Source organism: Melozone crissalis, unplaced genomic scaffold, assembly GCF_028551555.1.
Source record: "Melozone crissalis strain CALT ecotype California unplaced genomic scaffold, PUWL_Pcris_2 ptg000029l_1, whole genome shotgun sequence".
NCBI lineage: Eukaryota > Metazoa > Chordata > Aves > Passeriformes > Passerellidae > Melozone > Melozone crissalis.
The window spans coordinates 12,172,640-12,196,015 of record NW_026535807.1 but is presented as its reverse complement, the minus strand read 5'-3'; the positions used below and the strand labels follow the sequence as shown (position 1 = coordinate 12,196,015).

The 23,376-nt window shown below is 38.9% G+C and overlaps 1 protein-coding gene across 1 annotated transcript; it reads right to left on the bottom strand.

Annotated features, from left to right (window-relative positions):
- Nucleotides 1-1,423: 1,423 nt before the first annotated feature.
- DENND6A (DENN domain containing 6A) lies at nt 1,424-23,048 on the bottom strand. The gene is given in 21 exon segments (XM_054280977.1): nt 1,424-3,265; nt 3,744-3,818; nt 5,262-5,364; nt 5,917-6,026; nt 6,107-6,160; nt 6,847-6,936; nt 7,616-7,680; nt 7,771-7,836; nt 9,562-9,656; nt 11,671-11,766; nt 11,971-12,093; nt 12,434-12,489; nt 13,133-13,195; nt 14,618-14,697; nt 15,798-15,903; nt 16,250-16,330; nt 17,302-17,414; nt 20,064-20,106; nt 20,211-20,249; nt 22,753-23,033; nt 23,036-23,048. Coding segments are annotated over 21 exon segments (1,884 nt in total). The 3' UTR covers nt 1,424-3,133.
- Nucleotides 23,049-23,376: the final 328 nt, after the last annotated feature.

The following is a 23,376-nucleotide window of genomic DNA, read 5'->3' as shown; positions in this document are numbered from 1 at the left end:
GCGCCCGCCGGCCCCGCGCAGCTTCCGGGTCGCGCGGAGCACGCCGGTTGCGGCGGCCCCGCCCTGGCCGGGGGACAGGTGGCAGCCCCGGTAACGCTGCGCTCGCCGCCGCCGGGCGGGGACGGCCACAGGGTCCGTTGTCAGCACACAGGGACAGACTGGTGAAACCGATCCGCAGAGACGCTCCAAAAGCACCCCAATAGCGACAAGGTCATTTAATGAAGAAAAAACCAAAACCAACCCCCTCCCCCCTCAAAAACTCTAGAAACCCAAACTGAAACAAACGGCTATTATTAATTGTACATATATATACACATATTGCGCCACCACTACAGCAATTATTAGGCAGCCCGGGCCCAGCAGGACCCGCCCTGACCCTCCCCACAGGCCCCGAGCTGCAGCACGGGGGTGGCACCGAAGCTCTCTCGGTTCACGGGCACGGAGCGCCAGACACGGGCACGTAAGAGCAGAGTAAAACCGAGCCGAGCCAGGGGCAACGCTGTATGAACAGACTTAGCCTTTACTAAAGAAAAACATCCTTAATGATCTTTATTACGATAGTCCTGAACCAGATCCTAACATCTGGCTACTAAGCCAGGTAATTGAGCTGTTGTTTTCATAGAATCATAAAATGGTCTGGTTGGAAGGGTTGGATCATCTTAATCCACGCCCCTGTCATGGATAAGGACTTTCCACTAGATGAGGTACTCAGTGCCCTGTCCAACCCACACTGCCAGGGATGGGGCATCCACAACTGCTCTTAGGTATCATATTGAAAACCTTATTCTAATTCTAAATTATGTTCTTCTGAATCCAAAACCTGGTGTCAATTAAGATGGAAAGCTGTATTTTTATAAAAGGAATCAATCATGCTTTAAATCTAGTTTGTGCCCAAGATGTTAATATGATCCTGACCTACCATGAAAACCATCAGGAAGCTGTAATGGAAGGAGTCCAGTTCTAGGTTTCCAATACTCACCCATCTGTTCACAGCATTCAGCATTTACACTTCTTTTTTGGGCTAGGAAAATGAAGCTTCCCTGTGCTTGAGGATAGTTACTTTCTGGATCTCCAAGCTGGCCCAATCTTAGTGTATCTGGGTTAATCCTAGATACCTTTCACTATTTCATTCTTTGAGTACAATCTAACAAACACCTGCTTTAATCCAGGCGCTGCCCTTTGCTTTGCTGAGGATCCTGCAGCTCTGTCTCATTCCAAACCATGATGCATAATCAAACCATAACACCACTCCATCCCATTTCTGAGCAGCTCAGGGGTACAGCTTCATCATGCAGCAGTCTTTGCAAGCTGAACAGCTTTGCTTACACAGGGGAGGGGGAAAACCAAGCAAACCAAACACACCTATCATCTAAGTCACATAACTTCCAAAGAAAAAAAATAAAAATCAAACTCTTTATTTTTGTTTAAAAAAATACGTATTTGCAGTCATGTGCTAGTTATCATAGTTGTTACCAGTTTACATGGTTCCAAGAAACAACATAGTGCTACAGATTAAATAGTTAAGATAATTTAGGGTATGAATGGCCACTTAATTTCTGCATTAGAAATTCTTTTCACAGGGCATGCAAAAAAAAATTCTGCAAATTAGCAATTAATGCTGAAGTGGTATAGTTTATGTAACATAATAGATACATTAAACTTTTGGTCATGAGTAATTGTATACAAAACATAACAGTATTAAAATACATTATTTTCATAAAAATACTGTTGTGACACTTTATATCTAAATAAGAAATTTTTATAAAGATGGTATGAAATATTTGTTATACAAAAGCATGTTCTTATAGCAGGATTATGTCATAAGATGTAAAAAATTCTATCCAAGCACTTAAAAGCAGAGTAATTTTTTTTTAATAACTGTGATCCACTTGACATATAAAAGTATATGCTGTGTGTGCACTATAGCATTATGTTTGCTCTACTTGAAACTGGTCAAAGTACAACACTGCATGTGGAGCAGCTGAGTTCTTATACACCACTGAAACTTGTTCAAGAAGATAAAACATCCCATTCTTGTTGCTGAATATGCAAGAGGAAGGTAGTCTTTATGCAGCATGTCTGCTGTATGCACATACTGAGAATAATTTCATGCTACAATCTTTTTTTGCCAGTCTGACCTGTCCAGAGGCTTTTTTCAGCTGAAGCCAATATTTTCTCCCTCCAGCCTCATCACCTCCTCACACACCTGACTGGGTAAGTCAAAAATAATGAAGTTAAAAATTTTAACAGGAGCTGACTGGTATGATCTCCAACTGAAACAGACTGTGTATCAGCTAACTCTACCAAAATTACCCATTTTAAAATCCCTATTAGAACACCACAGTGTTCACTTCCTCTGATGAATACTGCATGCTTACAGTTACATGAGTGATCCAGTTGAAATCCTGGATGTCAGCAGTTTAAAAGCACAAATTAGTATGTAATTACTTTAAGGCATGTAAGAGCACCCTGATAAGTGACACTGAGTAGAAGAGATTTTCTTTCAGGAAAATTTTGTCAGCTGCCTTCTCTTCTTTAAAGATGCTAAATCAGTATCATTTTGGAAAGATGGTAAGAAGGAGAAACACAGAAAGTTAAGAATGGATCTGATCATTTCAGTTGCTCCTGAAACAGTTTTAAAAGCTGTGATTTACCAGTAAAACACCTCAATTTTAAGGCATTCTGGCCAAATCACCGATATGTCAGTTGGACTTACCACTAGCTAAAAACTAAAAGTAAAAAACAAATAAAAGTCATCAGATACTACATCAACAGGACAGTACAGGTTCAATATTGCCTACCCCTGAGAAGGACTGGGTATAGCAGCACCAACTGGGAAACATTCTGCAATGCCAGCACTGCACTGTTGTCCTATACTGTGGCCCAGCTTATATGCCCACAGATTATTCTTAAGAGCACTTTTTAAAAATAGTATTAAACATAAAAATCCCTTTAGTTGCATTGGTATTGAGTGGAAAAACAGTGAGAATTATATAGTGGGCTATACTGTTAGTACAGTCCATTTGTAGTGTTAATGTACTGGTTTAGAGCTGTGCTCCAAACTTGGTAAGCCACTGTCTTCTGTGAGACCACTTGCCTTCTGGTTTTTGGCACCAAAAAAGCCCAGCAGAAATCATGTTGTGCCAGTTTTGAGCAAGATGTCCTGTAAGTCATCTGGCAGTGCCAGTATAATATCATTGATGTGTGTCTGCAGCTTTTTCAGTGTGTCAGTGTTCACAGGAAGATGTTCTCTGTCAGCCTGCAACTGCAAAGGTACCAGAAAACAAGATTTGTACTAAAAATGCAAGGTTACCTTAAGAAATATCAAAGTCATGTATTACAAAATCTGGAAAATGAATTCCTCATTTGCTGACTGAGTAGGAATTTGGACAACAGCAGGTTTCTCCAGCAACCAAACGACAGTGAGAACACTGATTTGGACTTTCAGAAATAACAACAAAAATTGGTTTTCTTCTTCCCTGGGGATTCAGATCAGTCACAGAATTACAACTAATTAAAAAAAACCCCAGCAATACAATGCTTCCAGTATAGCCAGATGATATTGGGAAGCCAAATAACTTTTCAGGCATGGCTGAAATTGACTGTCTCTGTTTTTCAAGCCTGAATGAATGTCTGAATCTTTAAACTACATAGATAATGATGAATATTTTCACTTATGTACTTGCAAAACCAACTATATAAAGCTTTTATGTAGCTAAGTAATGTTCAATTCAGTTACTTACCAGTTTATTTTTTAACTTTAAGACAAGATCCACTGTTTCCACCTCAGTATGCTTCTGACTCCAGAAAACCAAGTTCTAAAATAAAAAATTAGGCATTGAATTATTTATGGTTACATATGTAATTTCCAAAAGAGGTCTTAATCTACACCTCGTGTTCAGAATAGGTATTTTCCTTATTCCTATGCCATTTGCTAACCTCATTTTATTCATGCACTGTCTTTACTGTGAACTAAAAAATCTGCTTTATTTGTACTTCACATAACAGCAAACTTGCACACAAACACAATACAAATAAATTAAAGGGGGAAAAAATCCTGCCAAACAGGCTCGGTTTGAGAAAGAGCATCTACAATGCCAAATGGCAGTGAATGATTACCAAATCAGAACTGCCAGCACAATAAAGTATTACAGTAGTTCAGGACAGAGATTACTGTTTCTAGGGCACTAAAGGAGTTCATAACTAGTAAGATACAATCAAGTTGATTTTCTTATGGAAGTTCTGCTCCTCTACCCCCTAAGAACTCCTCTATGAAATACATTTGTTCATGTACAAAGGAACATTTATTTTGTGGGTCAAAAGAAAAAACAAGAAAGGAGCAGAATCAGTAATAAATTTATAACACATTTCCTATTTTTTGATCAAGTTGATGTCAAATACAGTTGGATAGAGTCTAAGTTGTATAACTGACCTGCAAATTATTTGGTCTGCTCTATTTGAATAATCTGTTTGGTTTTGCTACATTTTTTATTGTTTGGGAATTGACAAAGCAAGGGATAAAAATAAATGGCTTCTGAGAAACAGAGCAATTTTGTTTGTTTGCTTTAAAGCCATAATATTGCCTTACTTTGTTTTTGTTCTTATTCCCTCTCTGGCTGTACAACATCTCCTCTGGTGATTCCTTTCTCTATCAGTTGATCCAATTCAAATTATATTGATACCAACTTCAGCTTCTTAATTAAGGAATGGCTCTTACAACATCAGAATAGTTATGTGTTATATTAGTTATGTGAATTTTGTTATATGTAAACAGACTTCACTTCTAAGGTTTCCATTACTGTGCATCAGTTGTAGGCTTATTTACTAAATATATCTAATTAGCTGTCAATTAGAATGTCAAATTAGCTAAATTTTTACCTTTAAAGCTACAAACTGTATTGTAGCTGAAAATATGTTGTCAAGAATGGAAGCTGAACGGAGTAATATTGTCAAGTAAGAGGAAAAAGCTTTTTTTTTGAGGGTGGGTGTGTGTGCTTTATTTTAAAATACACAACAAACCTAAAAGGTTTTACAAAGGACGACAGTTGTTATGACAAGTGAACTGTATTTCATATTGTTCTCTTGCTGTGTCAGTTCTAGCTTGTACTTGTTTAACTAAATCATGTTTTGCTAGATCAGGATTCACAAAATGTCAACAATGTCACGTTCAACCTATGAAAACAGGAGTAAAGCTGACTTGTGGGAGAGTGTATTTGTATTACAAGATGATAAATATAATTGTAAGCACACATTTTTCTAACCTCATTACAGAGTGCTTCTAAATGAAGGGCTTCTAACTTCTGGGTCATTTCCCTCTGCCGGCTCCTAAACCAACCATCAAAGTTTGGGGATTTCAAAAAATGCCTGGTAAAACACCAAAGAAAAATACATTTTATATTTAAGTACAATGTGGTAACAGTGTTTCCTACATCATCAGATGTAATTATATTTGAGATTGAGTAAGATATTAGAACCCTTTCTCCATACACTTTCAAAAAGATGTAATATTCTAAAGTAGAGATTAACATTAATTCTAGTAATTAAGACAAGGATTGAGAAAAGAATGTAAAGAACATGTGTCTGAAACACAATAAAGATTAGGGAATTTGAGGAAAAAAGAGATCAAGGCCCAGTTTGAAATAGCCTCATTTTTGTGTTTGATTGGAAGGAGGAATCAAGCTAGAACCAGAAATAAAACCACAAATAACACTGATATACAGAAACCTGTAATGTTAGCAAAAAAAGAGATTTAAGCAAGTAAAGTATGCTTAGCCCTATCAATTTCTATTAAAGCATATATTCTAAAAGAGTCTTACTCAAATCAATCCTGATTGTAAGTTTCCTGAGGAAAAAGAGCATTAATATTATTGATCTGTTCTAATTTATATAATTTTTTATGCTGATGAAAGAAATTACCTGTAAAGTCCTATCCAATCTCCCTTTAAACCTGAGGTAAGCTGTGGTCCTGCTTTTTCCAATGTCTTCATGAAGTCATCTTGGCTAAACTGCCTCAGCTGTGGTGGACTCTATGGACAGAAAAAAAAATTAGCAGACCTTAAATTCTCTAATTACCAATTTCCAGCTCATTCAAATTACACTTCCTCACCTTCCAGGGTGATATGCATTTCTGCAAAGGCATTAAGCTTGCCACATAACGTTCCTGGGGAAAGGAAAAGGAAAGGTTGTTTGCATAACCAGTATTAAAGACACACAGTCCATATGTGTGTTTACTTATTGCTTGTGACCACAGCATTTTCTCCTCCCAGTGTTAGTACAGGGTGGGGTTGTGCGTATTTACCACATGAGAAAACAAGAAGGAGCTTATCTTATATAGACTGTATTTTCCCAACTCCAGAACTTTGAGCCAGTCAAGTTCAAGAAGGACACGAGACAAAGAAGGATAGGAAGCAGATACACAGATAGAGTATCTATATCCTGAACTTAAGCCACTGGTAAACAATCTCTCTTCTCCTTGGAAACAGTCCACAGAAAGTGGACAGTCCACCCCCTATCGTGGGTGATTCCAAACAGTAACCACGCTTTGTATCAAGGGTTTGGAAGACATTGTCTGAGTCCCTTAGCCAAACATTAGAGTGAGAATTAACCCACAGAGGACTGTCTGAGCTGTGGCCATCTCTGCTCCAGCAAGGCTTGGCACAGGCATGGCCAGAGAGAGCCCCAAGGTGTCCAAGGCATAGGGAGTGGGGCCACTGCCAAGTGTCAGGTGTGACAGCTGGGCCCAGGCTTGATTCCAGGGCTACACTGGAGAGCTACTGTACTTAGGGTAACTCCAGAAAAACTACTCCTTATTGCTTCTGTAAAAACCCCATTACTCTAAGAACTCACTAAAGGAATAATGAAACTTTCCGTCAGCTCCAAGAAATAGCGCCGCAGTATCACACTCTGGGCTTCTGTAGGACGCTTCTGTTGTACTCCCTTAAAAAAACCCAAAACAACACATCACAGTCAGTCTGCTACTCCAAAGGATGTAGGTAGTTGTGGTGGGTTTACTTTTTATGAATATTTATTATCATCTGTATTCATTTGCCATATGCCCACACACAGCATCTCCTACCCTGAACCAGGGAAGGAAAGCAATAGCATCAAGTTCTTTGTACAGACACGTGTCTTTGCAATTACTGATTTTTTATTTTCATGTAAAGAATTTCAAGGAAAGAAATGTTTCTATAAAGAAGTGTTTGCAAATCAGTTAAAATCTGGAAGCTCTGATTCTTACACACCTCACATGTAAGAATTTTAGATCAAAGAGACCAGAGTGGGGGTGGCAGAAGATGGAAAACCTCAACAGATGAACAGATAAAATACCTTCAATTCTCTAAATTATTAAGCTAACTTATTGAGGTCCACCATTCATATAATTATAGGAGCTGCTAATAAGGCAGCAGCCCTTCTACAGTGAGGGTGTATACACATCTATATGTATAGATATATACATATATCTATACATATAGATGTATACACCCTCACTGGGGCAAAGGAACCAGAATCCAGTTTCATTTCAGTTACACGAAGTGCAGCCTGATATGAAACCTGTGTAAAACAGTACACAAAACACACAAACCAGCTGCCATTAAGAACTGATCTACACCATTACCTTTTGCAACTGCTTAACGATTTCTTCATCTTTGTTCAAGTATGGCTTGTAAGAGGTATAAACACCTAAAGGAAAGAAGGCAGCATGTAGCCACAGGAGAAATGAGGTACACATTTAAAATGAAAACACTGGCAATTTAAGCCTGAAGTTATTACCAGGTTTGGAGTCCAAAGTTTTTAGGTTCTTCAGTTTTTTCACTTTCACCTGCTTTGGAACTTCACCTGCCAAAACACATAAAGCCACCTTACTTGAAGGCTATCTAATATTGTAAGAAACATTAGAAACATTGACAAGAATCCCAGTATATATCCAGAAACACCCAGCAAACACATGAATAACAGCAAATAGACTTTTTATTTCATATAAGTGTTCCTTGTTGAAAAGAAAAAAAAAAACCACCTGAAATCCCAAGAAAAACACAAACAAGCAAAAAGTGAACCAAAAAATCCCCACAAACAAAACCAGCCAAAGGATGACCTCCTGAATTCAAACAGCCAATCAACATACAGATATATAGCAGAGAATAATTATTTTCTTAATTTCATATTTTTATTCCATTTTCCCTTCTTCCCCTTAGTGTAAATGCTTTTGAGAACAAATCTTTGGTACCTTGGCATAATTAAAATTTGTATAGAAGAAAATCAAATAGAAACCACAGATTAAGTGTTGTAAGAAAATGAATTTAAGTCTCCTTTGTCATAGGCCATACTAAGGGCTTTTGTTTTCTCAATTTATCCTGCTCCAACCAGAAGACCCTAAACCCTGTTCACAGTCTTGCAGCCTCATCAGAACCTTCCTCCTAAATCTATTTGGATGCTTGACTGTAGAAACAGTAACAGTTAAATTGCTCTTGGAACTGCAGAGTTCGGGGAAAATAAAGGAAAAAAACCAACAAAACATAATGAGAACCCTTCTTTGTCCCTAAAGAAATAAAATATAAATTTTTAAAGACAGGTCAGACAGATGCCTCTCTACGACTTTCTGACTAAGCATTTCCCATAGCTACATCAAAACTACAATTTCATACTTGAAACTGTAGATCAGATTTGAAGGCCACTTGTTTAAATGGATTTCCAGAGTTAATTAAGATTCTACTTTCCAAACATTAGCTACACAGCAGCAAAGTAACTCTTCCCCACACTCTACACTACCCTAAGCCCCCACAGGTATTCTGACCATAGACAGACATGGTATTTTGAAGTTAAGCAAAACCTGGCTTAATTATATTGAACACAGTATGCAATCCTTAATTAATTCAGTGTACTCAGAAGTCAAAATTAACTTCTTATACAAAAATTAATTTTATGGTGTTTTATCTTAATTGCATATTTATGCATTCCCACTGTCAGAACAGTGTAGTGAACCTGCAGCAGCAAACAGCTACATTCAGGAATTTCACACAATAATTCCAGTGGTGGCAACTGACATTTTATCCAAATATTACATAAAAATTCTAGGCAATTGTGTAAGGAAATCATCCAGACTGAACAATAAATAATTACTGGAATATTGCCAGATTAGAAATATATTATCAAAATATTGTCAACAACTTTTTAGATTACTGTAACATTCAAAAATAGCTTTCACATGGGTGTCATATTCTGTGCTGGCTGTGACTGATTTATTATATTCTATTCACACTAAAATTAACATCAGTAATATATTATGTCTCATTTTAATACCTTATTGGGAGAGATACAAATTCAGGATTCTCTGAAAGGTAGAACATTATTACTAATGAGTATTACTATCTTTTGCATTTAAGATACTAGATTTGAAAAGACACAGAGCATTTAAAATTCTAATTTCACTTGACAGATTTACATCCATGAAAAGTTAGTTTGCATTAAATTAAATAAATGGAACAAAATTACATATGTTGGTAAATAAATAAGCACACAGTTAGATCCCTTTGCACAGAATTGTAGAAAATATTTCTATTTTACCTGGAAGTTTGATATCTCCAATTCGGATAATGTGAGGCCAGTGCTGGAGTGTTTTAGCAAAAAAGGGATTTGTCACCCCTAGAATGACAGATGGCCTAGAAAAGTAATGACAATGATTAAAATATGACAGCAAGAGCTTCAGCCTTAACAAACAGAAAAGGTCAACTTAAGTTGTTAACTTGAAATTATTTTCCTTTGGTATTTAAGAGTTACATTTTAAATTGCACATAAGAGGACAAATGTTTATCAAAGTTTCAATGTTTTAGAAAATAAGACAGTTATCTTAAAGTACAAACAACAACAATTGTTGAATAGAATAAAAATGACATCATCTGCTTAGACTTGGCTAAATTCTGCCCACTTGCAATGGTGAGAATAGCACATTGTCTGTAACTGGGGTTTTGTGATGTGTTGGTTTTTTGTTTGTTTTTTTATGAGCAGGAATCTGACCCATATTGAAAGACAAATTGCTACTTTTCAAGGTTTGATGATAACAAACTCTCAGTACTTGAATGTGCATGTCATTAAGAAAATGAGACACTTAATATGCCACTTGCTTTAAGCAGCAGTTATCAAGTGAAGCAGCACAAGCACTTGAGCACTGTGCCCCAGCTCACTCTGTGCCAGATTCCTCTGCCTGCTCTGTGCTTGGGCACACAGGGAACAAGGGGCAGTAAGAGCACAGTGCTGCAGCACAGGCCTGCAAAATTTGGGATTTATAGCACTGACAGGATGAGGTATGAACATGTTTTTCAACAGAGTGGTTGCCATCCATTTTTCAGTCAAACATCAGCTAAGGAACATAGCAGCAAGTCTCACTGAAACTGCCATCTTAAAAATACTTTATCATCATTTTGTTAGACTGGTCTTAGAAATCCCAAAGTTTAACACTTTCTGTACACTACCCAGAAGTTCCTCTGCTCCACTCTATTATTAATATAATACACAGACTTGACATCATTTGGATTCTTCACACCTTCTTCATCTCACTAAGAGCCATAGGTTTTTAAAACTATCTCCAATCTTTCCAACTTTTTGTTTTCCACAAGAAAGTCAGGGCAATTTCAGCTCTATTTCAAATACTAATCCCTGTAGTGACCAACCTTTTTATTTTGCTACAGAAAAGTGGATGGAATTTCGAAACATGGGTTACTACAGTTTAACCAAATTGTTCCTGGAATTATTTTTAGAAACTAAATTACATACTGCATAACCATTCCCATGGAACACAATCTAAAACATATTGCCAGTGTTTATGTGTTTCTCCACTGCTCCATCTCTGGCAATACACCAGTTGAGAGGAACACTACAGTAAAACAAAACAACAAAGCAAACAAAAAATCCAAATCAACAACCTCTGCTTGTTCTGACATTAGAAGAAATTTATCTATTAAAAGATCACTGAATCTAACAAAGGCACTCCATTCCAAAATCAAGCCGCATTTCAATAATACACATTAAGAAATACTGGAGGTGTATGCTCTCAAAATAACAGCATAATTAAAAAAAATAAAGAGAGAAAAAAGGTGTCCTTAAAGCAGTTTCAAACATCACTGGTTTTGGACATTCACACTCTTAAAAAAAAAATAATTTCTGACTTATTTACAGTAATAACCTAATAAATTTAGTGAAGAGATATTTGATTTTAAATTGTCTTGACTAGGGCTTAGCTTTACAAAATAGCTGTATGAGTGTTAAATTCTACAAGTCACTTTGTGTAGCAGTTAATTAAAAATTAAAACACAGCAGAATTTCCCAAGGAGCTACTCTGGAGCTGCTGTTGCACAGACAAACCCTTATGGAAAAGCAAAAACTTTTCTTGGGTTCACACCTGCAATTTGACTTATTCTGTAGAGAATTATCCTATGAAACTCAAGCCTGGTTTAATGATGGCATTGTTTTGTAACTTCTTTGCCTTATCTAACTGGAATAAAAACTTAAATCAGCTAATTGCTGCACTCTGCATGATAATATCACCAAAAAAAAGAAAAGTCTAAACCTAATTCTCTAATTATAGAAATCCAGAATAGTTAAACAGTATTTTAATACAAATTTATGGTTATGACTGGCTTTGAGCAACATCTTCTCCAGAGGGTTGGATTTACTTACGGGGCTTGTGTGCGAGTTGTGTATTCTTTGAATTCACTGTCGTGGATGGTGAAGTAGGGCCTGAAGTCACTGCAGTACTTCAGTGGTGAAATACAGCTGCAAGGTACAGGAAGGATGAGCTTGATTTGTGTACTCAGTGCAAACTTTCATGAAACACACAAGCAAATTAAAATTTGTAATGTTTTATCACACTCAGATCAATGAAGGTCCACTCAGCTGGAATCTTACACCAACTCCCTCAGCCATAGTTAGAAAGGGAGAAAACACATTTTTTCTCCCTAGTTTTTCTACTACATTTACCTAACAAGGGCCAACACAGTTTCTGAAGATTCTGCTGGTGATGGTGCCATCACAACAAGTGGTTCTCCCAGCAGCACCAGCTCCCAAAGCATCTGAATGTGGAAGAACACTGGACAGAAACACCTAAAACCAGATTGAGGTATTTTAATACATTTGACAACATAAAATACATATTTCTTCTGGTTAACAAAGGCATAAAGAAGTCGTCTGTGGTAGTATTTTAATAGTAATTTGAAAAACATAAAATACTCTTGTAAAATGGAACATTTAATGAACCTGTTTATTTATTGCCATTTCAGCCTGTATATTGTCAGTACTGTGTTTTAGCAAACTTTACAGAAAAAAAATATTAAAGCCAACACTGATAAATGTTAGCTTACAAGCCATGAGATGTGTTAAGGAACTGCCATAAATCAAACATGTGGGAGCTCACAGCTAGGAATTAATCACTCCAAGTTCCTACCTGAAAAGATCTACTTCATGAACAGTCGGTAAAGCCATGGAGATCTGAGCATCTGCCTAAAAGACATCGCAATGCTTGGTTTTTAGTCATCAGAACACCTAGGTATTAAATGAAATGGTTTCCCTTAAATGCTTACAGACAGTAGACAGGATATAGTCTATTTATTCATGTACTGCTGCAGTATATAGTACATTATCTCCACAAGTACCTTTGTCTTCTATGAGCAAGACATGTCCCCCAAGACACCCCCTCCATCCCACAATTAACAGACATGTGGCTTTCAGTCCAGAAAATCTATAAAATACTGAAGCTGCTTCAAACAACTGCACATGAAGACACAGACAGATTGGTTTCGTAAACATCTTCTACAGCTAAAGACTTTTAATTCTGTATCGATCATCAAAAAAACCCAAACTATCCAAACATTAAAAGGATGTTCAGGTTAGTAATTGTCAGCCAGCTATCTTCTTCCAGGACCTGGACATCTCTCCCTGCCCAGGGTTACAGGGTTAGAATATCCTTTCTATGAAGAATCCAAATCTGGACTACTCCATTCAAAGTTCCAAAGATTGTGGATTTCATTATTATCATAGTATATGATGATTTGCTACCCATCTTTTCTAACTAACAAGTTTAAAGAATGAAGCAGATCTCTGGCTTTGTCTGGGGCTGTATACAGTATCAGTATCTAATCACTACCTGGTGCATATTCTGCACTATCGGTGTTGTTCCAGGCTTGTCACGATATGTTGGAATCCGCAACTTGGAAAAAAAAAGAAAGATTTATTTTCCCTTGTATTGAATCCAGCAGACACTTCAAATGCTGACTTACAGAAAATCTGTAATACTTTGAGAGGATATATATTACAGCATGACACTTATTTCCTCTACAGAACTTCCACCTACAGAATTTCCAATTGCAAATTGACTAATAGAATATGAAAACAATACTCCAGTTTAAAAAGAGACTATTGGTAAAGTGAGTGAAAATTATAGCTGTAATTTCAATAAAAATACCTCTAAATTTTGGAAAGAATGACCTGAAACCAGGTTTGGGGGTTTAAGATGGTACAGAATTACTTTCAGGAAAAAATTCTCTCCTAAAACATCAAGATGTTCTGGCAAGTGAGACTTGCCAGAATCCAAATAGTCTGAACATGTGAGGCTTCTCTGGATTCACAGTTTGCATCTGTAAGTCTTGAGTGTTACAAATTGAATCATAGTGGAAATGGATGTCATTTACACACAACACTTAAAACTGCCCAAGCAGTATAAAAAGCAGGGACAATATCACTGGACAGTAATTATGGCTTTACTCAGTTTAGGAATGCAATTTCAGTTCTCATGGGTAAGAATTATTGATGAGATAAATGCAGGCAATGCCCAAAAAAGACATCTGAGACTCCTCACCACCCAGCATCCAGAACCATTCTTTTAAATTTCTGATGTAGTATAATTTCAGAAACTTCTTTTTCTCCCTCTCTTTCCAAAAACTTGAGAGTTTCTGCTGAGAAGGTACTTCTGGCTGTAACCTCCTATTTCATCAAATCCATTTAGTTGCACTTCATATGGATTATGAAATTACTACAACTCCCAGAGGCCCAGTTCTTAACCACTGTTTAAACTCAACAGTTCTTCACTACACCCTAGATACAACCTCTTTAATAGCTTTCTTCAGACACATTTCCCTGCCATTAAAAAATACAAACAGCACAAGCAATTATTTCTGGTGTGCAGGACAAAAAAGATTTTTACTCAACTTTCAGGAATGAGAATGATTTTTACTCAAGCAGATATTTAATTTGCTTGACTGGGATTTAACTCTCAGTATTTTCAAGGGCTACTTTATGTTTGATTTGACAGACATAATTAGCACTAAAGTCTCCTAGAATGCAAATTCCAGAGGGATAACACAGACACTGCAACTATTAGTTGTATTGAAACATCACTTTTTAGTAGCTACTAAAATTAAATATTAACCTAAGCACTATAAAAGATCCTCTCCTCCTCCCCTCAATTAAAGCACTTAATCAAGATCTCCCAGACCTTCACTCTGAGTGCTGTAAACAGCTACTCCTGTTTGGAAGATCAGGACAATAAAAACAAGGCACAAGGCAGTGAGGAACTGCACAGTGAAAGGTGGGGAAAACACCCTCAGAGAGGAACAAGTGCAGGAGTCCTCACCTTCATTATGAGACCCACAAGAGGCAACTGCAGAACTTTCCCTGGAACTGGTGCTGGCCAACGATCAATGTCACTACAAACTGAAAGAAAAATACCAAAGTTTCTGCAAGCTATAAACCACGATCAGAGTCACCTTTGTGCACACTGCAACTTGAAATTAGTGCTAATAATCCACAGCAGTTCTACTTGTCTCTCAATCATACTAAAGTTTTACCTTTTGGACATTATGTATGTATTATTCCATTAGAATGATAAAGATTTTCATTCCAAGAAAACAGTGTTCTCTGGTCTTCCAATTTTTGCAATAACAAGACTTAAAATTAGTTGAAGAAACATTACCTGAGAAACCATGAAAGTACATACTAAAAAAATTTGAAAAGAACACCTCCATTTATGTATATTGGCCACTGCAGAACCAATAAACAGTTAAGCAGTTAAGGAAAAAGCTGGTTTGTAGCTGGCTACAAAGTTTTCCAGCATTTTCTTGTAAACCATTATGAATATAAAACATAATTCTCATAGTTTCTGCAGAGCTTGTTTTGCTCATAATACAACCTCTCAAGAAAACAGGTGATTGAAAAATGCAATTCTTTAATGGTTTACACAAATTGTTTCTCAGTGAAAACACAAAACCATGAGAGCTGTATGGGGCAGGCACAGTACACAAAACAGAGCTCTTCCAGGCAAAGAACAAAAAACTTTTCTATTTGTCCTTCTCCAGCTCTTTCAGCTCTGCAATGAGACTGAGGCACCTGTTACCAGCGCTGCTCTGTCACTTTTTCCATTTGGTCAAAAAACAAACAAATCACACACACAAAAACCAAACCTCATGCAAGATGACATTTGTACAGCTGCTTAGCAAAAGCTGTCAGACTGCCCAAAAGGATTTGGGTGGTGAAGCGTGCAAAGTAAGGATTGCCATCAGCTCCTTGTGCTCAACAGCTGGTCCTGAAACACACACAACCCTAGATGTGTTTCAGGAGGGACCTCCAACTCTCCCAGGGAGGATCCAGAATTCAATTAGCTCTGTTCAATGATCTAGAAGTGAAGCCAGTTTGCTAAAATTTCAACCCTCTACCCTGCAAGAAGACAAAACCACAAACTAGAACATCACAGTGTTGTTTATTTCTCCAGAAGAAGTAAGTGATAGTGTAAGAGTCCAACATTGCAGGACCACTACCTGCTTCCAGGAAAGCTTCACTTTTTTCAAAATATTCTGGTGCAATTTGCTTAAGCATGGTACGAAAGAGATGGACATAAGGCAGCTTGCTGATGAGGACCAGTGACTGGAATAAAGAGTAACAAAACAGATTTTCAGTCAACACTTTTCCTCAGTTCTACTGCACCTGTTACCCTCAGACAACTCCAAGTGGGATTTTTCTCACACATGCAAGCCAACCACACATCTGACTACAGGCAAACTGCAGACAACTCCCAAAACTTCCCAACTTTTTGGTTTTAAACATAGTTTTTTGTCTATCTCTTCTGACAGCATACCTGATGTAAAATTCCAACAATTTACTATAAATTAACAAACTAATTTAGTTAGAAAGCAAGACAATTTTTCAGTGACTGCAGAGGAACAGGAAAACAATTTCTAAATTAATATTTTCCTAAAAGAACTGAAATTACCTTCTGGAAATAGCCTCTTTTTAATGATTTGTCTCGAACTTGTCTGAAATACACATAGCCATAGTAATATGCTGAGTCTTTCTGCAAAAGAAAGAATTCAATACAACCACCTGTTACTGCCCTCCTTTTTGAAGCATCCAACATAATTTAAAAGCCTATTCCCCTGTGAGCTCCAAAGTTGATAAGATACAATAAACTAGAAGGATTACTGTGTTTATTAACATTATCTTTTTTAGTAAGTACTTCAAAGAGAAAACATCATCATGGGGAAACAGCTGTGCTTTCTGGCTTTACTATTTTTATATCTACATTCTCCTGACACACTCTGAAACCAAAACCAGAAATAATTTCTTGAGGAATAAAGCCACTTATTCTGCAAAGTAGCACTAAAAAGATTTTAGCAGTTAAAAACCTTAAAGCCCTGACTTGAAGAGACAAAACCCAGTCTTTCAGTGTATTAGTTTTACAAAAGATTCTTGGAATATTAAGGAAGTAGGCTGCCAAACTTCAAAGACAAGACATCAGCTTTATGCTTTCTACAAAGAGGAATTCAGTTATTTGCCACATAAACAGAACTAAATTGAGTTTGAGAACCAGGCTCCCAGAGGCCTCAATATTCCCTATGGACATGATGAGAACAACTTTTGGCCACTATCTCTTTTAGGTAACTGCTCCAGCTTCAAAACTGAAGGGTGGAAACTGAGACAGCCCAACTTGCTTGGAATTGTTTAAATTAAGTTATAAAGAACTTCATATTTCCACAACAGTAACGGTTCTTACAATTTTGTCTACGGGTTCCTAGTCAATAATGAAACAGATTTGGGCTTCAATTTAATTCCTTGTAATCCAAAATCCACACTACCAAAACAAAGAATAGTTAATGAAATTAATTATTATTATTATGATGATAACATGCTACAACAAACATGAGTTTTGACTTTCAGGACATCCACTTCAGAGATCTTTCTTTTCAAACGTTATATTTAAAGGTGAAGACCCACAAATGAACATTACCCAAATGAAATTTAACTTCATTTTTTCTCATTTCCAACCTTTAAGTAAACTGGTAGATCTCTATCCAATTGGTCCAGAAAACAACAGAATGAGACTTTCCTTCCAGGAGACCGTCGGAATCTAAAACAAAATTGTGTGTCCCCAAGACAACCTACATGGGGAAGAGATAAATGACAGACAGTATTCACAGCTTGAGCCTTGTTTAACATGAGCACTTGCTTACAGTCAAAGAGGTATCAGAGTTTTGGTTCATTTATCTTGCATTGCCCTTGTGAACATTAATATATTTCTAATTTTATAAATGGTAAATTTTGCATCTTTGCCAACAGTAAATATACTGTCTGCAACAAGGAAAACAACAATCGTGGCCTCAAACAGGTCAAATGGCTCTTCTCCTACTGCCATTCCCCATTTCATTGGCATGCCTGTACAGTTCTGATTATCTTAGCCATGTCATTCCTCTGCTACATGGCCACACTTTACCTCTTTTTCTGACACCATACAGTTCATACAGATGTCACACTGTAGGAGTGCATTATGCTGATCTGTAACTCCACAGGCAGGTCTAGGATTCATCATTTTGAATGCTGCAAAGCTAATTGCTGAAAACTGAGTGAAATTGAGTGGGACTTCCCAGTAATATCCCCAAGGAGCAAAGTTTTCCTTCACTTCTATCAAAATGAATTTCTTAGAGAAAAATGTAACAAATTCTCTGCAGAACTGTTTCACCAGACTTTAAAGTTCCATTTCATCTTCTCTTTCAGTCACATCCATTCTGCTGCAGCAAGCACAGACAGCCCAACCCCTGAGTGACAGTGACATGCACAGAGCACCCAGGGCTGAGCCTCAGAACCCCCTGGAGCTGCGCTCAGAATCCCTCCGTGCACCAAGATAAAAGCAAAAGTAGCAAAACACGGTGAGATGGGACCTTGAATTCCAACAGGTAACAAGTGCTCAGCAAGGGTGCAATGATAAGAAAAACCACAGCACATGCCAATACCACAGCACTAAATATTTGCTTCAACTTTTCAAAGCTCCTTCCCTTCATCCAAAGGAAAAAAGCCCTCATGAACTGTTATAAAAACCTACACACAGAAGTTCTAAATTACCCTTAATCATTACTATGTTCAAATATCATTCAGAATATGATGCCTTCTTATTTAACAAGCTCTTGCAGAGAAGATTGGTAAATGTCTATTCTTTTTTCAATTATCCATGCAGAGAAGGCAAAGCATTGTTTTAAAAATAACTGCACTGCAAAACTCAGCTTAAAACCACAGTTGTTGTGATCTAGTAGCTCATTAAATCAATTTTCTCCTCTAAATTCCCAGCCACAAGTACTGGCATAATCCCTCTTTGTAATATTAAGAGAAAAAAGTTGAATTAACCTTTTGAGCCATGAAAACCTGGGATGGGCTGACCTCAAATTTAGCTGCAAGCTAGTAACTTCCTTCACTGCTCTATTATATAAAGCTTTTCTTTTTATGCTATGGCCTATGATGAAAAAAAAAATCCTAACAGACAGGATACACTTCCAACCATGTGGAAGGCAGGTTTTACACAGGTTATTCCCTGTACATCATTTGAAACTTCAGCCTACCAAGAATGATCAAGAACCAACAGTTCTTAATAGGGACATCATAAAAAGCAAAAATGTGGAATTTTTCCCTGCTGAAAATAAAACCTCCTCACATATACCTATTCTGCCTGAAGTAGAATACTGCACTGTTATTTGAAAAAATACATGAAAAATCTTTAAGAAAGCAACCTTTGCTCTTAACACACGATTTTGTACCTTCAAGATACCTTTTAGAGACTAAAGATACTTATCACCATTAACAATGAGAGTAATTAGAACATACAGTTAACTCCTATTTCAGTAACAGAAAGAAGCTGTGCTTCTATTTGCATATAGAATAGCAAGAACAGAGAAAATACCTTAATTTCAGTGATATTTAAACAAAGGAGAAAAACTAGCCAAAATACTTTGTAAAATTACATAAGAGAGAGCTCACACACATTAAAAGCACACATCTGCATCACTCCCTGTCCAAGCTGTCATACTGCAGAGCATCCAAAAGCATAGAGTCACTGCAGTTACAGGCACAATGCTGATCCTGCAAGCTTTGACTTCTGATAGAAATAAATGTGAAAGGAAGTGTCTGAACTTCTGTAATTTCTTTTTGCAGGTGGTCCAACCCATCAGCCACATGCCCCAATTTCTCCTTGGCAGCAGAAGTTTAGATTGGAGAATAATTTAACAAGCAGGACCACACACAGCTACAGGCACAGCAACAATGCACAAGATAGCTGAGGTTTTCCTTTCACAACTGTTCTTTCTAAATGCTTTTGAATTTAAAAGTAAATTTCACTATTATGAACTTAGAAAATACACATTTAGTCCTTTATGAGAAGGGGGTCCCATATACTTCCATTTGCTTTACTAAATCCTTCCAATTCCATGCCTACTCTCCTCTCTACACTGACAATACTATTACTCTGTTTAAAGAGGAAGATTAAGATGCTCATTCTTTACCTGCCAAGTATTCTGAAACGTCTGCACAAATGTCATCTGGAAGGTCTTACACACTTACATAAACCAGAGAAGAATCCTCAGACCTTACTGCAATGCAGACAGTTGCAGTTTTATATTTAACCTTAGCTGCAATGTTTCTGTATTGCAATGTTAATTAAGATATATAAATACGTATTTGATCTAAAGCCCAGAACACATCCTGTCAAATTCTTTTTTAACACGGTTTAGTCCAACAACAGACTACAGAGAGAAGAAAGCACTTACCCGAATTAGAATCTGGAAAAGACAAATAGCAAATATTGGTTTTCTAAAGGGTAGGGAAAAGAAAAGACAGCTGTTATATTTTCTGAGATATAATATATTTATATTTCCTAAGCTAAAACAAAATGATATATAGCAACTATGACTTACCTCTTTATCTGTGAGTTTGGAATGTGGAGGATATATCACCTAGAGGAAAAAACCAGTATTATTTTATTTGAAAATAAGCTGGATATAAGCAATAAATTTCCATCAAATATTTTAACAGTACAACACTCAAATACCTTCCCAGCTGTAGGACATTTTCAATTGTAAGCTATTAATATTATGTCTCAGTTCTTATCTTCATATGCTTTTAAGCTTTCTTGATCACCCATCTTTACAAGGTTTTGCATGCCAGTTAGAGACCACACACACTCATTTAAGAAGATACATTCAGAGTGCACATTCTGAGTAGTTGAGATTTTTGGTGCAAAAGGTCTCAAAGGAGAGCAAGATTACATCTTTTAGATTTAACTTGTACATGCAAAATGCAGTAGAGGATTACATTTAAAGCAAACACACATTGTCTGAAATCTGTTGCAATCAAAAGTCAGGCAGGAGTTACCAAAATTCAAACACAAAACATGATCTATATTATTACCAGCTCTTGGAGGATGAACACTAGTCCCTAATGGCAACTGTGGAAGCTCAAGGAATAAACTCAAAGTCATGGCTTTTTGTACTAACAGAAAAACAAACAGATCATGTAGTAAGCTTGCACAACACAGAAATAAAAAATGATGCAACACAAACAAGATGGGGAAGCACAATTACTTCAGAAAAGAAAGGATGTACAAAATCAGTGATTATGCAAGCAGGTGGGAATAGAATAGACAGGAAAGAGGACAAACCTCAGACACCTAGATTTCACCCAAAAAAGTCCTCAAAACAACCCACTCCAAAACTCCTGAAATGCTTGGCTAGCTTATGAGCAGAGGAAATTTGACATAAATTCCAGTATTATGTTTCACAGAAGGTTTCAGAGCTTCCAAAGATGGGACCTAGTTGAAGAGCAGACGTTCAAGGCAGGAACAGTAGCTTCATGCAGTCCTCGTCTCACCATACAGCTAACATCCCATTATCTCATTTAATCTTGTTCTGCTCAATGTAAGTACATTTATTTCCTGGAAACACAACACTATCCTACTCTATAGAAAACAAGACATACCCACTGGCTGATCTCTGACTAAGCACCTTTCTGTCCTCCAGCCATAAAATCTCCAGGGCATTTTTTCCCCTCAGTCTCCCATCAAATGATGTCCAGGTGTGTAAGACATGATTAGCACAAGTGAAGCTGAAAGCAGACACCAGTGGAACACCTGCATTCTGCATGCAGTAAACCTATCACTGCCTCTTTTCCAACTCCTAATACTTTCCTTTGCTATCTTATGCTAAGCAGCTGTACACTAAATGCAACTTTCAGAAGCTGAATGATGCTGAATTATCCACATTTAGTCAGAAGGCTGGCATACAGACTTGAATTCATACTCCTTCTCCTCACTAGCAGGTGTTTCTTCCCAGAATTCCTACATAAACTGAAGCTAATTATTCTGCATGCAGCTACATGCTGGGAGGGAGAAAAACCCCAACAAAACAGGCCTTAGTTCTGTAGATATTTTAAGACTCCTTTTATCCAGTTAAATTAATGTGACTGTCAACTGAGAAGTCTCAGCCAGGACAGAGACTGTGCTTCCCTCAGCCACTGAGCACAACAGCTGCCCAAGTCACAGGTTATACAGAAACCTTTGTCTTTGTTGTTAACACCGCCTCATAACATCCAAGGAAGAGAACTCAGATAATTAACACAACATCCTGGTTTCATCTGCATTTCTTTGTGGCCAACAGTTATGTATTTCACATACTGCAACAGCCTGGTTAAACTTTAGGCCAGTCTGCCAGGCATTTACACTGGCACCCCTTTAAGGCAAGGAAAAGAGAAAGAAAAAGACACTTTCCCTGCTGACCAAGAGTTTGCTGTGCAGTCACATGGTGAAAAGGGCAAAACAGGATGTGAAACTGATCCGAACAGTAATTCTTCTTTCCATTTCCCAGCACTGTGAGCTCCTCAAGCGGTGCCACAGCTGTCCCTGTCCCTGCCCTCCCCAGACTGTGCCACAGGTTCCCGGCCTGTTGCACAGAGGGCACAGCCGGGAGCCGCAGCCGCAGCTGTGACACTGCCAGGGTCCGGCATCCAGCCTGTGCTGAAGGAAAACGCTTCGAACCCGTAGAGAACCTTTTCGCACACCTCAGCGACCTGGCGAACTGTTAATTATGAAGATCACTCACATTCTCCTTAGTATCACATTTTTTAACACCTAGACGCCATAGAAATCAGCACTATTCGTACGTAAAGAAAGCCGACGGTGTACTTCATATAAATCCCAGGACGCGATGCAAACCATTTAAAAGCGCCCACCGCCAGCACAAGCAGCACCATGAGCAGAGCTGCACCAGCCTCACCCGGGACAGCCGAGCCGGTTCACCGGGGCGCTGCCCCGCTCGCCGCTCCGGGGCTCCGCACAACCACGCTTCCTTCGGCACGGCCGAGCTTCCCCCGCCTCTGTGCAACACCGGGGCCAGAGGAAGCGCCCGATTCCGGCGGGGCCCCGCCGCAGCCCGCAGGGCGAGCGGTGCCCGCCGCCGCACGTACCTCCACGGCCTGGCCCAGCTCCAGGTCGAAGCCCACCACGCAGACGCAGTGCAGCCAGGCTGAGAAGCGGTCCCAGGGCAGCAGCGACAGGCACTGGTCGGGACTCTCCGGCTCCGCATCCTCCGCAGCCACCTCGGCACCGCCCGGCCCCGACTCCGGGCCCCGCTCCCGCCGCGACATGGCCCCGACCCCGGCCCCGCCGCGCGGAGTCAGGTGACTCGCGTCGCCCCGCCCGCTCCCCCCGGAGCCGCTCGGAGTGGGAGGGGCCAAGCGGGCACCGAGGGAGGCCAAACCATTCCTGCGGGGAGCGGGGGGGGGGTGGTGGGGGCCGTAGGGAGGGAGCGCCCCCGCGCGGCCCGCCAGGGAAGGGCTGCGGTGCGCCCGGCCCGGCCCGGCCCCTCCAGGCGGGCACCGGGCGGGCAGAGCTGCTCGGGCGGGGAAAGCGGGGAAAGCAGCTCCTCTCTTGGGGCTCCGGACACCGCACCGGGCCCGGGGAGCCCGCCCCAGCGGTGCTTAGCAGGGTGCTCGCGAGGGCAGCTCTGCAGGCAACGGATCAGTCAGCGCTCTTTGCTCTTTGACATGTCAGTGACGGCACCTGCTGGGGCCGCCGGGGCCGCCGAGTAA